The sequence below is a fragment of the Hordeum vulgare genome, chromosome 3H (assembly GCF_904849725.1).
Source record: "Hordeum vulgare subsp. vulgare chromosome 3H, MorexV3_pseudomolecules_assembly, whole genome shotgun sequence".
Lineage (NCBI taxonomy): Eukaryota > Viridiplantae > Streptophyta > Magnoliopsida > Poales > Poaceae > Hordeum > Hordeum vulgare.
Window position 1 is genome coordinate 555811627 of NC_058520.1, and position 13315 is coordinate 555824941.

Consider the following 13315-nt stretch of genomic DNA (forward strand, 5'->3'; position numbering starts at 1 on the left):
CTCCGACGGAGAGAGAGGAAGAGACAAAGAGAAGGAATAAAGAGTTATGAATTGTGGGACAAATTAATTCAGGTGCTTCCCCCCTGCCGACGGTGGCTGGATAATTAGGCAGATCTGGAGGGGGCTAGGTGCAAAGTGTCACGAGCTAGCCCGCCCTGTCCACTTGGCGCGTTGCTATTGGTCGGTGATGAGTTTGGACTGGATTTGCACATTACCTGCAAGTTCTGGGAGTGGGTAAGGTTATTTTTGAACTTGTAGAACTAAATCATCACATTCGGTGCAAGTTCTAGGAGCCCTAGTGCTATTACCTCTTCCCATTAACTAATGACTGACGACCTAGAGTCCTGTGCTGAGCATGACAAACCAAGGGCATAAAAATGTCAAAATAATGAGATAGATCCCCGAAAAATAGGAATATACTATCCGTGAGCTTTCGCATACTCTACAGCATCACACTATTCACAATGTGGAGTAACATAAAGTAGTAACATACATATGTTAGTAGTCTAAGTTACTACCTTTATAGTGGATATTAACATAGATGTAGTAACATTGAGCCTTTTATTTATGAGCATGTAGACTCATCTTGCCTCGGTATCCGTTGTGTTACTCCTACTATGAGTAACATGTTAAATTACTCAATTTCTTTCTTTTTTCATTAATTAATTGCCACATCATATTTTTGCTTAGGTGGCATCTAACTATGTAATGTTACTTCCATTGTAGGTAGTTTCAGTCACCACCCAACAGCCGATGTCAACTTTTGAGCTGGACGGTACTACCACCATTGGCCACAATGTCGCCGTCGCCGGCTTGCCTCTGCCGTCCGGACTCTACCACCGGCTGGACGGGCGGGGCCATCTCGCCGTCCACCGTCAGTTTGACAACACCACCGATCACCTCTTGCGCTTCAGCGGAGACCGGCACGTCCGGCCCTCGCTCCGGGTCACCGCCGTCCACCAGTTTCCCGTAGAAACCGCCGTCGTCCTTCACGTCGTACAGGTTCGCCGTGCGCACCTCTTGCGCGAGCGCGCACGGCCAGCAGAGGAGCCACTGCGCGTAGTCCGTCAGCGACGACGAGCCGCAGCACCACCTGCTCCGGGGCAGCCCGAGCCGCTTCCTCATCTGGATCCTCCAGAAGCCGCCGTACAGGAGCCCGAGGAAGCAGAGCGCGACGCCGGCGGCGCCGAAGGCGTCGCTGAGGACGTAGTCGTGGATGTTGAGCGCCGTGACGTTGAACACCCAGAAGGGCGCGACGCACAGCAGCAGGAACATGGCCGTGTGCACGTACATGTTGCCCAGCCCGAGCCGCTCCATGTTCCAGCCGAACACGCAGAACGTGCACAGGAACGACAGGTAGCACGCCGCCGGGTCCTCGCCGCAGTCCAGCAGCTCCCCCGCCCACATCGGGCTGCCGGCCACCGTCCTTTCTTCCGGCGATTCTTCGGCTCCGGCTGCTGTGTGGAGCTGCTTCGTCTCCTCGCAGGAGGCGGCAGCGTCCTCGTCGTCGTCTCTGCCTAGAGGGCTGTACACCGCGTGAGTGCCGGCGACGACCGGCGCGGCGACGCCGAGGATGAAGAACAAGTTCTCGGCGAACTCGGAGCGTGACCTGCTTGGGTAGCCCCAGTACAGGCTGCACACCATGTACTGCGAGATGCAGGTGACGTGGAGGAGGGCCACCACGAAGGACATGTGCGCTCGCTCGTTGGGACGGCGGGCGCCATTCTTGCAGTACACCTTTCTTAGCTCGGCGGCGTCCTCCGGACGCCACCGGCAGAGGAGAACGAGGTGGTGGACGAGGTTGGGATGCTGGAATATGCTCATGAGCGTGAAGAGGGCGTTGAGGATCTGGTTGTCGATCTCTATCCAGTGGTGTCTCAAGGCCTTGGAAGGGAATGCCTTGTTCAGAAATCCCAGCAGGAGCAGTCCTAGCATGGCGCCGGCGGCGGCGACGCAGAGCAGCCAGATGAGTAGGGCGATGTTGAGTGGATGCTTGAGGTGGTTCTTGCAGAGGGTGAGCAGTGAGCTCCAGTCGACTGTTCTGATGAAGTGGACATGGAGGTAGCGGTGGACGCCGATCGATGGCAGCTGAATTTTTCCCAGTGGCGCGCAGACGTTGATGTCCTTCAGCCATTGCACTGAAGGCGTTGCTTTCAGGAAATCCAGAAGTCGTCTCTCGTGCTGGTCTGCCCCTTGCATCAGTCCATCGTGAAGGGTAGGGACTGTGATGTGATATTCAGTCAGAATTGGTGAATCTGCTTCTGAACATGGTATGTGTTCTATGTCATCCTCGGCAATGGCGTGACCCATTTCTGAATGTGTGACTGAAATCTATTTTATTGGTTGAGCACGGACAGGGAATCATGAACTTGAAGATGTTGGTGAAAGGAATTGCTGCGTTCTTTCTGCTATAAAAGGTACAGAAACGAGAGGGTCAGAACCGTGGATTTCTGGCATCAAGTACTAGTGGAAGCAGAAACATGCATATGAGGATGAAGCTACTGTAGTAGCAAATTATCGAAATCTACAGTTACGCCAAAAATAGTGTTCTGGAACCAGATGTTCTTCATCAGAAGTCAGAACTAGCATGTGTTTCATTGACCACTACAGATTCTCAACCAACCAAACATACGTTCTATAAGCCGGAAATTTCGCGTGTCGGAAATCCTTAACCAGAAGAGGAACATATTCAGTTCTGCGGAAACTAGGGAAATCGCCAACGTGTATGAGATTTCCTTATCATAGCAGATCAATCTCTTCTTCTGAACCTCAAAAGCATACATAGGCCGCAGAAAAGGGTCCGCCCCGGATCAAACAGCCGTACCAGATGATCGTCCAATCCATCTCCATAAACCTAAGAACGCAGGCATGCAGTGCACGAATTGGAGCAGAATCGGAGTACCTCTCAAGAGGAGAAGCCAGTCGAACAGAGGATCACCCAGGAGCTCGTCGATTGATGATCCGAGTTCTGGTCGCGGCAGGGGCGAAGGATCCTAGGCGCAACTGAATGAGGGGGGAAGCGTCGGGCGGGCCTCCCATGAACTGGCTCTGTGGAGTGTAGGGGAAAGCGGCCGGCAGGTTGGTTCAAGCACGGGGTGTTTGACGACCCGACCGAACCAACGGGACAAACGTCTTTCCTTGGTTTGGGGGCGAAGGACTTGATCGCGGATGGTATGGCTGTCAGTCTTGACTGTTGACGCATCGTCGGGCGGGACTTGAGGAAGCGCTCGGCTTGGTGCGGCCGACGGGACCAGTCAAGCTTGGAGGCGTGGCGATACGATACATATATGCTCCCATGCTTGTCGAAGTGTGCGACCCACGGACCAACGTTTGGTCGGGTGGGATAAAAACTCGGCGAGCGTTATAAACAAGGGGAAGACTGGTACTAGAACAAAAGTGGAACCCACGGACCACTTTAGTTTTATTCAGTTTAATTACTGTCGTCCTAGAAAGACAAATATGGTAGCAGATACTTTAGCTAGCAATGCTGATTTCATTAGAACTATAAAGTGGATGAAGGAGCCTCCTGGTTTCCTCATTGATGTACTAGCAAATGATGTAACACTCATATCACATGAAATATAAGGGTCAGTTTGGCCTTCCCCGTTCAAAAAAAAAACAAGGGGAACACTGAAACTCCGGGGCTCGTTTGATTCAAAGGAATTTTATAAAAAAATTAAGGATTGAAATTCTTAGGATTTTTCAAGGATTGAAATTTTTTCATTGAATACTTTTGTATTGGCATGTCACTTCAATCTCATATTTTCCCTATTTCCACGTTTTTTAAATCCTGTGAAATTAAAGACACCCTGAATTTTGAAAAAAAAACTAGAAGGAGCCCTCCCCCCTCCCCCCCCCCCCTCTTTCTATTAATAGATAAAAACATGAGTCTTTCATAGAAAAGAAATGACTGAAATTCTGAATTTCAAATTGTTGACAAGTTGTCCTTGCCGTGCCAGCGTCGAATCAAAAAAAAACCATGAATTATCTCAACAAACAAATTAGTGTTACTTCCCCGCAGAAAAAACAAAAGGCTAAAAATTTGACATCAGATTTTTAGATGTTGCGGGTGAACACTTCATCTATCATTGATTCTGAGGTACGAATCGTGTAGCAAGAGGAACAATCACATCAAAGCTGAAAACCGATTCGATAAGAAAACAATCTCCATGAACGTTCTTTCCTAGTCGAGCTTGTTTCCCATCCATCTTATTCATTCTCCTCTCCCCCATCGTCTCGCTCACCAACCACCGAAGAACTCCACTTCCCTCACTCTCCTCGTCGAGAGAGCAAGAGCAACTGGCGCTCGTCGATGGCTGGCAAAGCCAAACGGCGGTGGCGACGTGCTTGGCTTCTTCCTATTGCAACGTGAAATATGTAAATTTTAAAGATGGCATATTTCATGAATTTTTTAATTACTTTTAACATGAATTACACTAGTCTCATGTGTACATGGCAAAATCCTATGGGTGCCATCTTTTCAAAGAATAAACCCCCTAACTTCGTCATCTTCTTTTGCGAAGAAACATTTTTTGTTGATTTGCCATGTCCCAGGTACAAAAAGATTTAAATAATTTAAATATTTTTAAGAACATTTTCCCTTATGAGTAGAAGTGTCCTCTTTTTTTGAACAATAGCAAATGTACTTAAAAATACATGCCAAACTTTTATTTGGATCATGGCATTTTTAATACATTCTCACATGGTAGTTTTAATTTAGGTACCATGGAAATTTTATAGTTTAGAGGATGGAAATATTACAATTTTCATAGCATGGCAAATTTACTTCTCAGATCTTGGCAATTTTATTTAGTTCAAACATGGTATTTTCAATTTATGTACCAAAGTTCATGACAATTAGATCACGGATAATTTCCAGTTACACAATTTTCGTTTTATTATTGGCGGCATGCTAATTTTTATTCTTAAGTCCACAACAAAATTATTAATTAGACCGTCGTACTTTTATTATTTTCGACCTCGCAATTTTATTAGTTAGACCAATTTGTAGTTTATAATTTTTTTATGTTTCCACAACAAATTCTCAAATTATATTAATGGCACGATATTTGTTTTGGAGAACAACTTCCCGGTTTCTTGTCATGTACCATTGGCAAATTCTAGAGTCGCCACCTTTCTAAGGACAAAATTTATACATTTGCAATCTTATTTCCAAAGAAAAAAATCTTGTTCGAAAGTGAATATGCCATGCCATAAAAAGCATAACTAGAAAATATGGAGTTGCATTGGTCCACTAACGAGGTTTTGCTAGCAAAATCATACACACACAATAAATATTAGGGTTGTTTTTCAAGTATTTATATGCGTGTTAGAGAAAAGAAATCATGATTTACATGGTTTTTTATCCATCACAAAGTTTTTATGTAGCTATGTGGCAATTCTATTTTTATATAGCATGCCAATTGTGTCCCCCCCCCCCCACACACACTTCTTTGATTTTTTTCTTTGAACTAATAGTCTTGTCATTCGTCATGGTAAACCATGTCGTGATAACATGTGTGAATCATGTCATTTTCTTTAAAAATACTTTTTAAAGGCCTTCTATTATAGGTGCTCAAATATGGGCCTTTTATGGCCCGAATCTTTTCTTTTTCAAGGCTTGCGGGTTTTTTAATAGCAACAAGTTTTTCTAGATGATCTCGTGGAAAAAAAAATTCTAGATGGGGTTCGCGCTCGAACGTTTTCCACATAGAACGAAATTGGTCGACCGGTCTCGCATGTCCGTGGAGAACGATTCATTTGGGCTGAGATCGAATCGTTCCATTCATATTGGGTCCTAAAATATACAACTATTCAGAACTCGGTGTTGAGGAACATAGTAGAAAATGAAAAGGTCATCCTAACGATCATACTCCTAGATCACTATGAAGAGTATACAAGGTTAGATCGGTTCATTACCAACTTTGAGTTACAGCAAAAAAAGAGTTGGTCTAGATCATTGATGAAGCCCCTTGAACCAAAGACCGAAAGCACGACATCTCTAAGGATTGCACGCGTGTGGGCTTCCCGATCCGACAACGCTCCATCGTCCATATTTTTGCATCGTCGGAGTATTAGAGTAGGTAGAAGCGAACCCCAGAGGCCATGTTAGAAGGACTAGAGAAAACTATAAGTAGTTCAAGTCTAGGTCAAGAACTAGAAGAGATAACTAGAGAGGGAGGGAACAAAGGGACCTCTGTGTCCTAGAGGGGGCGCCCCCTCACATATGTATATAGGTCGAGGAGGGGTGGTCAACTTGGGGAGGATGTTTCCCTCCCTTGGTGTGCCAACCAGGAAGGGGTGATCCTCCAACTGGTTTCGGCCCACCCTAGCTTGTCGAGCAAGCTAAGGGGGTGCCACATCCTTATTGGGCCCATAAGGCTCATTAACTCTCACATGTTAGGCCTTTATCTAATTCGTTTAGCACATACTCCTCCCCGGTGCTTTCGATAATTATTGGAGCCTTCCTATATTTATATTAGGTCCATGTGCATAATTTTCACCTATACGGTATTACCCAAAACCCTTCTCAGAACTCCAAAACGCTTTGATTTCGCTCGAAATTATTTCTTGTATTCTCGAAACTTTTTCGGTAATTTCTTATCATATTCACGACTCCTATATAACTCAACAAATCGTAATCCCTTCAATGTGTGACTATCTTGGTTCGGTAAAATATGGACATGAACAAAATTTTCTTTGGTTCAATGATCAACAATGGAACTGTAGCCATCCATATTATGATATTCGAGTGAACCTTGGGTTATCATATTCGAGTGAACCTTGGGTTATCATATGCCCATTTGCTTCGTGATACCTTGCAAAACCCAACGTGAGATATATCGGTATCCCCATGAGTCATACACATGATCACTATATCGGTCTCCTCGTTACTAGTTTTGTTCTTATCTTTTGTTGTCGTGTTCCAGCATCCCTGTGAGCAAGTCACATGTGTCTGGCTAAACGATGATGGATGGCTTCACGCAAATAGGTCCCTAAGAATATCCCTACATGGTCGGAGTAGCAAATCCTACTTCTTGAGCTATCTTGCCCCTTTTCATACTTTACGATGAACTTGAAGTTGTTGTTATAATTATCCTATAACTAATAAAATTGGAAGAACACCCAAGTGCATCATATGGTATGAAGTGAGTCGATACGCTCGTGGTCTAAGGAACTAAGCATGTGTTAGCTCTTTGTGTTATAGACTATAGACTTGAGACGATAACATCTCTAAGCATAACATACAAACTAGGTCAATTCAATATGATCGTTCTACTAACATCACACTCTCAAAGTCTTCGGCATCCTTGTTACACTTAACTTATGCCAATGATCAGGAAAATATAATCATCATGCAAACTTAAGCTAGTCCCAGAGGCAAGACTAAGAACCATGTTTTACTGTTTATTCCTCTACACGTGCTTATGGGTTTTCCTCTCGATCACATAGTCAAGAACCGCAGTTATAGCATGAAATATAAACATCTAATTATATACATGGAAATAAATAATACAATTGTTATTATCTTTAGGGCATAATTTCAACACTCGGTACAAGATAAGAACTTTGAGGTGGTTCACTTTTGCTTTCGATTGCCTTTCTCTTGTCCAGCGCCTTCACTCTCCGGTGTATTATCGCCTCAGTGGTTATGGTGGAGGCTGACATAAAGCATGTGGCCAACGAACTCTCTTCGGTGGTCTTCAAACATATTTGCCGGGAGTTTAATTTGTTCGTTCATGTTTTGGTGAAAGTTGGTATGAACTACAGTAATAGTAGTATGTATGTTTATTTTCTACCCCACTTTGAATCCGGACCCTTTGTAACTTTTTTGCTTAATCAATACAATACCAATGTTCTTAAAAACATTCCACTGGTGGAAAAAGGGCCTTTGGTCGCGGTTCGCAACTGCCATTAGTCGCGGTTGCACAACCGCGACCAAATAGGCGCGACTAAAGGCCCCCCCCTTTAGTCGCGGTTGCTTAAGAACCGCAACTAAAGGCCCGTCCACGTGGGCGCCAGGCGGCCGTCGGGGCGGAGGACCTTTAGTCGCGGTTCTTCTGCCCAACCGCGACTAAAGGCCCCCCCCCTAAACCTGTTTTCTGTTTAATTTGTATTGTTTTATTTCTTTTGTGCTTTATTTTAATTTTGAAGGAGTTTCACATATTCTACGGTACTACATACATGCATATGAATGTACAATTTCAAACAAATTTGAAATTAGAACCAAAAAGAATTCAAGAGGAATATACAATATATATTCAATATCATCGGATGACCATATACAATTTTGAACAAGTTTCCATACATAATTTAATGCATATGAAGTTCTACGTCCTCGTAATGGTGTTCTCCTTTACGATGGAGGACTTCCCTCCTGAACCATCCAGCTAGTTCCTCTTGAAGTGGTCGGAAGCGAGCTTCTGGACTAAGCATCACCCGGAGGTTATTCCGCTGAGCATTGGTATCACTCGGAACCCGCTCAGAGGTGTATCTCCGGATCATCTCACAGACATAGTATCCACATAGATTGGTCCCCGCTGGCTGAATATCCCCACCATTCTTAGCCTTTGACCTTTTGAATTCTAGCTCTTTTTTGAATTCACCGACCTTTGTATCTACGAACCGTCTCCAAACCCTACGAGGCAAAGAAAATTAAATGAACAAGAGAGTTATTAGTTACTTGATATTAGGAAATGAACGAAATAGGCCGATCGATATAGAGCGCAAATGAATGAAAATAATTACTTCTGCAGCATTCTTCTCATGCCGCCCCAAAGCTTTGGATCCATATTCAGAGAGTCGTGGACGAGACATTCTGAGGTGTCAACTTTAATTACTAGCAGAATCCAGTGGAACCTGCGGACACGATACATGCACAGTACGTCATGCATAACTCATCGATTAGCCGGTCACATATCATGCATGGAGTAAACAAAAGAGAATGTGCTCAAGACAGAAACACTCACCCAAAATGGTAAGGAAATAGAATATCACTTTTGAGTTCCTGCTTTGTAAGAAACTGCCACAGGTCTGCCTCCATGTCGGCGGGGTGATGCTCCAACACATATCCATTAACGATGTGTGGGTCAATGAACCCAACATCATGGATGTTCCTTACTCTGCATTCCTTAATCTTCATTCTGCATGTATAATAGCGGACACAACAATATAGTTACGACATATATATAGTGCAGGCAATATGAACGAGATTGGGTATAAATAAATCACTTACAGAACGTAGCAACTGATGATAGATTTGTCGAGCTCGCGCAGATTGAAAAGCTGGAACAATTCACTCAGATGAATTTGTACATAGTAATGTTTGAAGTGATGCTCATATCTAACTTCCGCATAAATATAATCTTTGGCGTTTTTATTTTTTATGTAACCCTTGTACCATTTCAGCAGACCTTTCATTTGTGGAGGTAGATCCTCTTCCTGCGCAGGCTCGACGAGAGGCCCATTCTTCACATATGTAATTACTACCTCCTTCACTGGCGCCTCATCAAGGCCTAACATTTCACGAAGAGTAATACCTAAGTTGGCCGCTTGTTCTCTGGCACTCGTTACAGTCAATCCATGTGCTGCCGCAGCTGCTATGATATCGGGGTCATCCGGACCGGCGGCTTTCACTATAAGCGGGGCAATCGATTGTTTACTTTGTTCCCCGAGCTGGGCAACTCGTTTCCCGCTTTTTTTACTTTCTAATTCCGTTTTCTCGGCCTCCTCCAAGGCTTTGTTCTCCTGGTTCTCCGCCCGCTCTTTCTTCTCCTTCAACATGAGTGCCTGCCTACGAAGTTCACGTGCATAGTCGTCAGGCAGATTCTTCGCGGCTTGGGACGGTGTGCTCAAAAATGACTTAGCCCACTTCTTTTGCTCATCAGAAAATACTGGCTTGGGCTCGGGCTCTCTTTTCTTCTTGCAGTCCGCCTTCCATTTCTCATGATCAGCAGCCGCCCTCGCGGCAGTTTCCTCGGCACTACGTTCCCAAGGCCTTGTGGGGAGAGGCTTCAGTGATGGCTCCGGTACCTTTGTGGTCTTAGGTACATAAGGGTCCGGGTTAATAATCCAGGACTGCTTCTGCTTCTTTGCCGGAGGTGGATTGGGGGGTGGCGTCTGATCACCCGCCGGACGAGGACTGGGGGGCGGCGTCTGATCACCCGCCGGACGTTGTGGACTGGGGGGCGTCGGCTGACGTGACGGAGGTGTAGGTGTCGATTGCAGAGCGGACTTCTAGGACTTTCCAATATTCTAGCTCCCAGAATATAGATTTCTTCTTCCACATGGCTGCGTGCCCGTCAGCTCCCTTCGGAACTGATTGTCCGCCAGGACCCTTTCCAAAGATGACTTTCAAATCCTTGACCATATCAAATACCTCAGCACCAGTGCGTTCCGCAGGCTTCGGCCGGTGATCTGCCTTGCCGTTGTAATGCTTGCCTTTCTTTCTTACTGGATGAATTTTCGGAAGAAATCGACGATGCCCAAGGTACACGTTCTTCTTACAATTTGGCAAATGTACACTTTCAGTCTCATGTAAGCAGTGCGTGCATGCATTGTATCCCTTATTTGACAGTCCCGAAAGGTTACTAAGAGCAGGCCAATCGTTGATGGTTACGAAAAGCAACGCTCGTAGGTCAAATTCCTCTTCTTTGTGCTCATCCCACACACGGACACCAGGTCTGCCCCACAGCTGTAAAAGTTCATCAACTAATGGCCTTAGGTACACATCGATGTCGTTGCCGGGTTGCTTCGGACCTTGGATGAGCACTGGCATCATAATGAACTTCCGCTTCATGCACAACCAAGGAGGAAGGTTGTAGATGCATAGAGTCACGGGCCAGGTGCTATGGCTGGAGCTCTGCTCGCCAAAAGGATTCATGCCATCTGTACTTAGACCAAATCTTATGTTCCTTGCGTCAGCTGCAAAATCTTTGAACTCTCTGTCGATCTTTCTCCATTGCGTTCCATCTGCGGTGTGTCTCAACTCCCCGTCCGACTTACGGTCCTCTTTGTGCCATCGCAACAACTTGGCATGCTCTTTGTTCCTGAACAAACGTTTCAACCGTGGTATTATAGGAGCATACCACATCACCTTGGCGGGAACCCTCTTCCTGGGTTTCTCGCCCTCAACATCGTCACCAGGGTCATCGCCTCTGATCTTATAACGCAATGCAGTGCATACCGGGCATTCATTCAAATTCTCGTATTCACTGCGGTAGAGGATGCAGTCGTTGATGCATGCATGTATCTTCAGAACCTCTAAACCTAGAGGGCATACAACCTTCTTTGCTTCGTACGTACTGGCGGGCAACTCGTTATTCTTTGGAAACATATTCTTCAACATTTTCAGCAAGTTTTCAAATGCCGAGTCAGCTACACCTGCCTGTGCCTTCCATTTCAGCAAATCCAGTGTGCAGCCCAGCTTTTTCAGACCATCATTGCATCCGGGGTACAACGACTTTCTGTGATCCTCTAACATGCGATCCAAATTCTCCCTCTCCTTTTCAGTTTCGCAGCGTCTCCGTGCATCAGCAATGGTCCGACCAAGATCATCAACGGTCTCATCACGTGCCTCTTCTTCACCTTCACCTTCCCCTTCACCTTCCCCTTCACCTTCAGCATCCTCCATGAAAGTATCACCGAAATGAGCAAGATAGCTTTCATCCATGAAATCATCCCCTTCTTCATCTTCTTCCATTATAACCCCTCTTTCTCCATGCTTGGTCCAACAATTATAGCTTGGCATGAAACCGTGCTGAAGCAGGTGCAGGTGAACTTCTCTTGAGGAAGAGTAACCCTTCTGATTCTTACAGTCAACACATGGACAAATAACAAAACCCTTCTGCTTGTTCGCATTAGCCACTACGAGGAAATCTTTCAAACCCGTAGTGAACTCGCGGGAGAGTCGGTTACCGTACATCCATTGCCGATTCATCTGCATTATTATAATATAAAATATATAATTAACCATCATGCATTTGTTAAACTAACTAGCTATAAACAATAGAAATTAAACAATGAACAACACACATGCATATATATTTTATCAATGACACACATGCATGAAAGGTTCAAGTTGCTAACCGCGATCGAGGAGGAAAAAATAAATGAGGAACCTCAAGTGTGGCTCCAACACTTCATATCATGTTTGTTTCACGCTCTTGGGGCATTTCATCAAACACCTTGTGTGCATAAGAGGAACCAAAAGCAAACCTACACCCCCTTGTGAAGCTTGTGAAGAGAAGTGGCACCAAATGGCTAAGTGAGTGTGCTGAACTGGTATCTATAGGGGAGGAGATTTAGTCGCGGTTGGCATGGCAAACCGCGACTAAAGGCCTTTGGGCACCTTTAGTCGCGGTTGGCCTGGCCAACCGCGACTAAAGCCCCTCACGTGCACCAGCTGGCCACCGAGCGCCCTGGCCCAGGCCTTTGGTCGCGGTTCGTCTGCCGAACCGCGACTAAAGAAATCATTAGTCGCGGTTCCTACAGTGTCGCGACTTATGGGGCTGGACGGAAGCCTCTTTTTCTACCAGTGTTCAACACATTTTTACCTCCGCCCCTCATCAACGAGTTGACATGCTTGCGCCTCGAGGCAAAGAGGAGAATGACACAAAACATCAAAAAAAAATCTTCCGTGGCTGGTTTAGTTATTAGCCAGGAAAGACTTGTCCAACTCTACGAACATACAAAACCAGATGATACCCTACTAGGAAGAGCAACTTTGTGTCTCACAATTTAGCTAGATTTTCTTTAACTCTTTATGGTGGTCGGCATGTTTGGCTTGGCTCTCCGTAGGAAAATGGAGTGATGTTTATCTCAACAAAGTAAATATGATAATTTACTTGATTCTCATAAAAACGGTAATGTTAACTTGTTGATGTTTCCTCGAAGGGAGGTCCAGTGAACGCCCGCAAAGCCGTTTGATCATGATCAAATGATGGTGATTTTCATGAAAAATGTCATAAAATTAAAATTGACAACCTCTATGACTTAACCTGTCACACCTCTACTTCATATGTTTCTTTTTACTCCACATATAAGATTTGTCTTGACTTAAACTTCGTAAAGTTTGACTAAGTTTGACCAAATCAATGTCATTTGATGCATCGTTGAAATATTTTCCATATTATATATATATTTTTTATAGTAGAAGTTTATATTTTGTAATTTGTAATATAAGTTTGGTCAAACTTTGTTAAGTTTAACTTAAGATATATCTTATATACGGGCTAAAAAGAAACAGAGGGTGTACAACTAAAATTGTCATCCAAATCGTTCGTAAATGCCATCTCTCTCTTGTTCGCCGACTATT

The 13315-nt window shown here is 44.8% G+C and overlaps 1 protein-coding gene across 2 annotated transcripts; it reads right to left on the reverse strand.

The window, feature by feature from the left end:
* Nucleotides 1-542: 542 nt before the first annotated feature.
* On the reverse strand, nt 543-3623 carry LOC123445000. Of its 2 annotated transcripts, none has more exons than XM_045121912.1 (2): nt 2903-3623; nt 543-2405 (listed from the first exon to the last, which is right to left on the reverse strand). In XM_045121912.1, the coding sequence occupies exon 2, from the start codon at nt 2308-2310 to the stop codon at nt 757-759; it is 1554 nt and encodes a 517-aa protein (XP_044977847.1). In that variant the 5' UTR covers nt 2311-2405; nt 2903-3623; the 3' UTR covers nt 543-756. The 2 variants fall into 2 exon arrangements, with proteins under 2 accessions (XP_044977847.1, XP_044977848.1); XM_045121913.1 differs by having other exon boundaries at nt 543-2408.
* Nucleotides 3624-13315: the final 9692 nt, after the last annotated feature.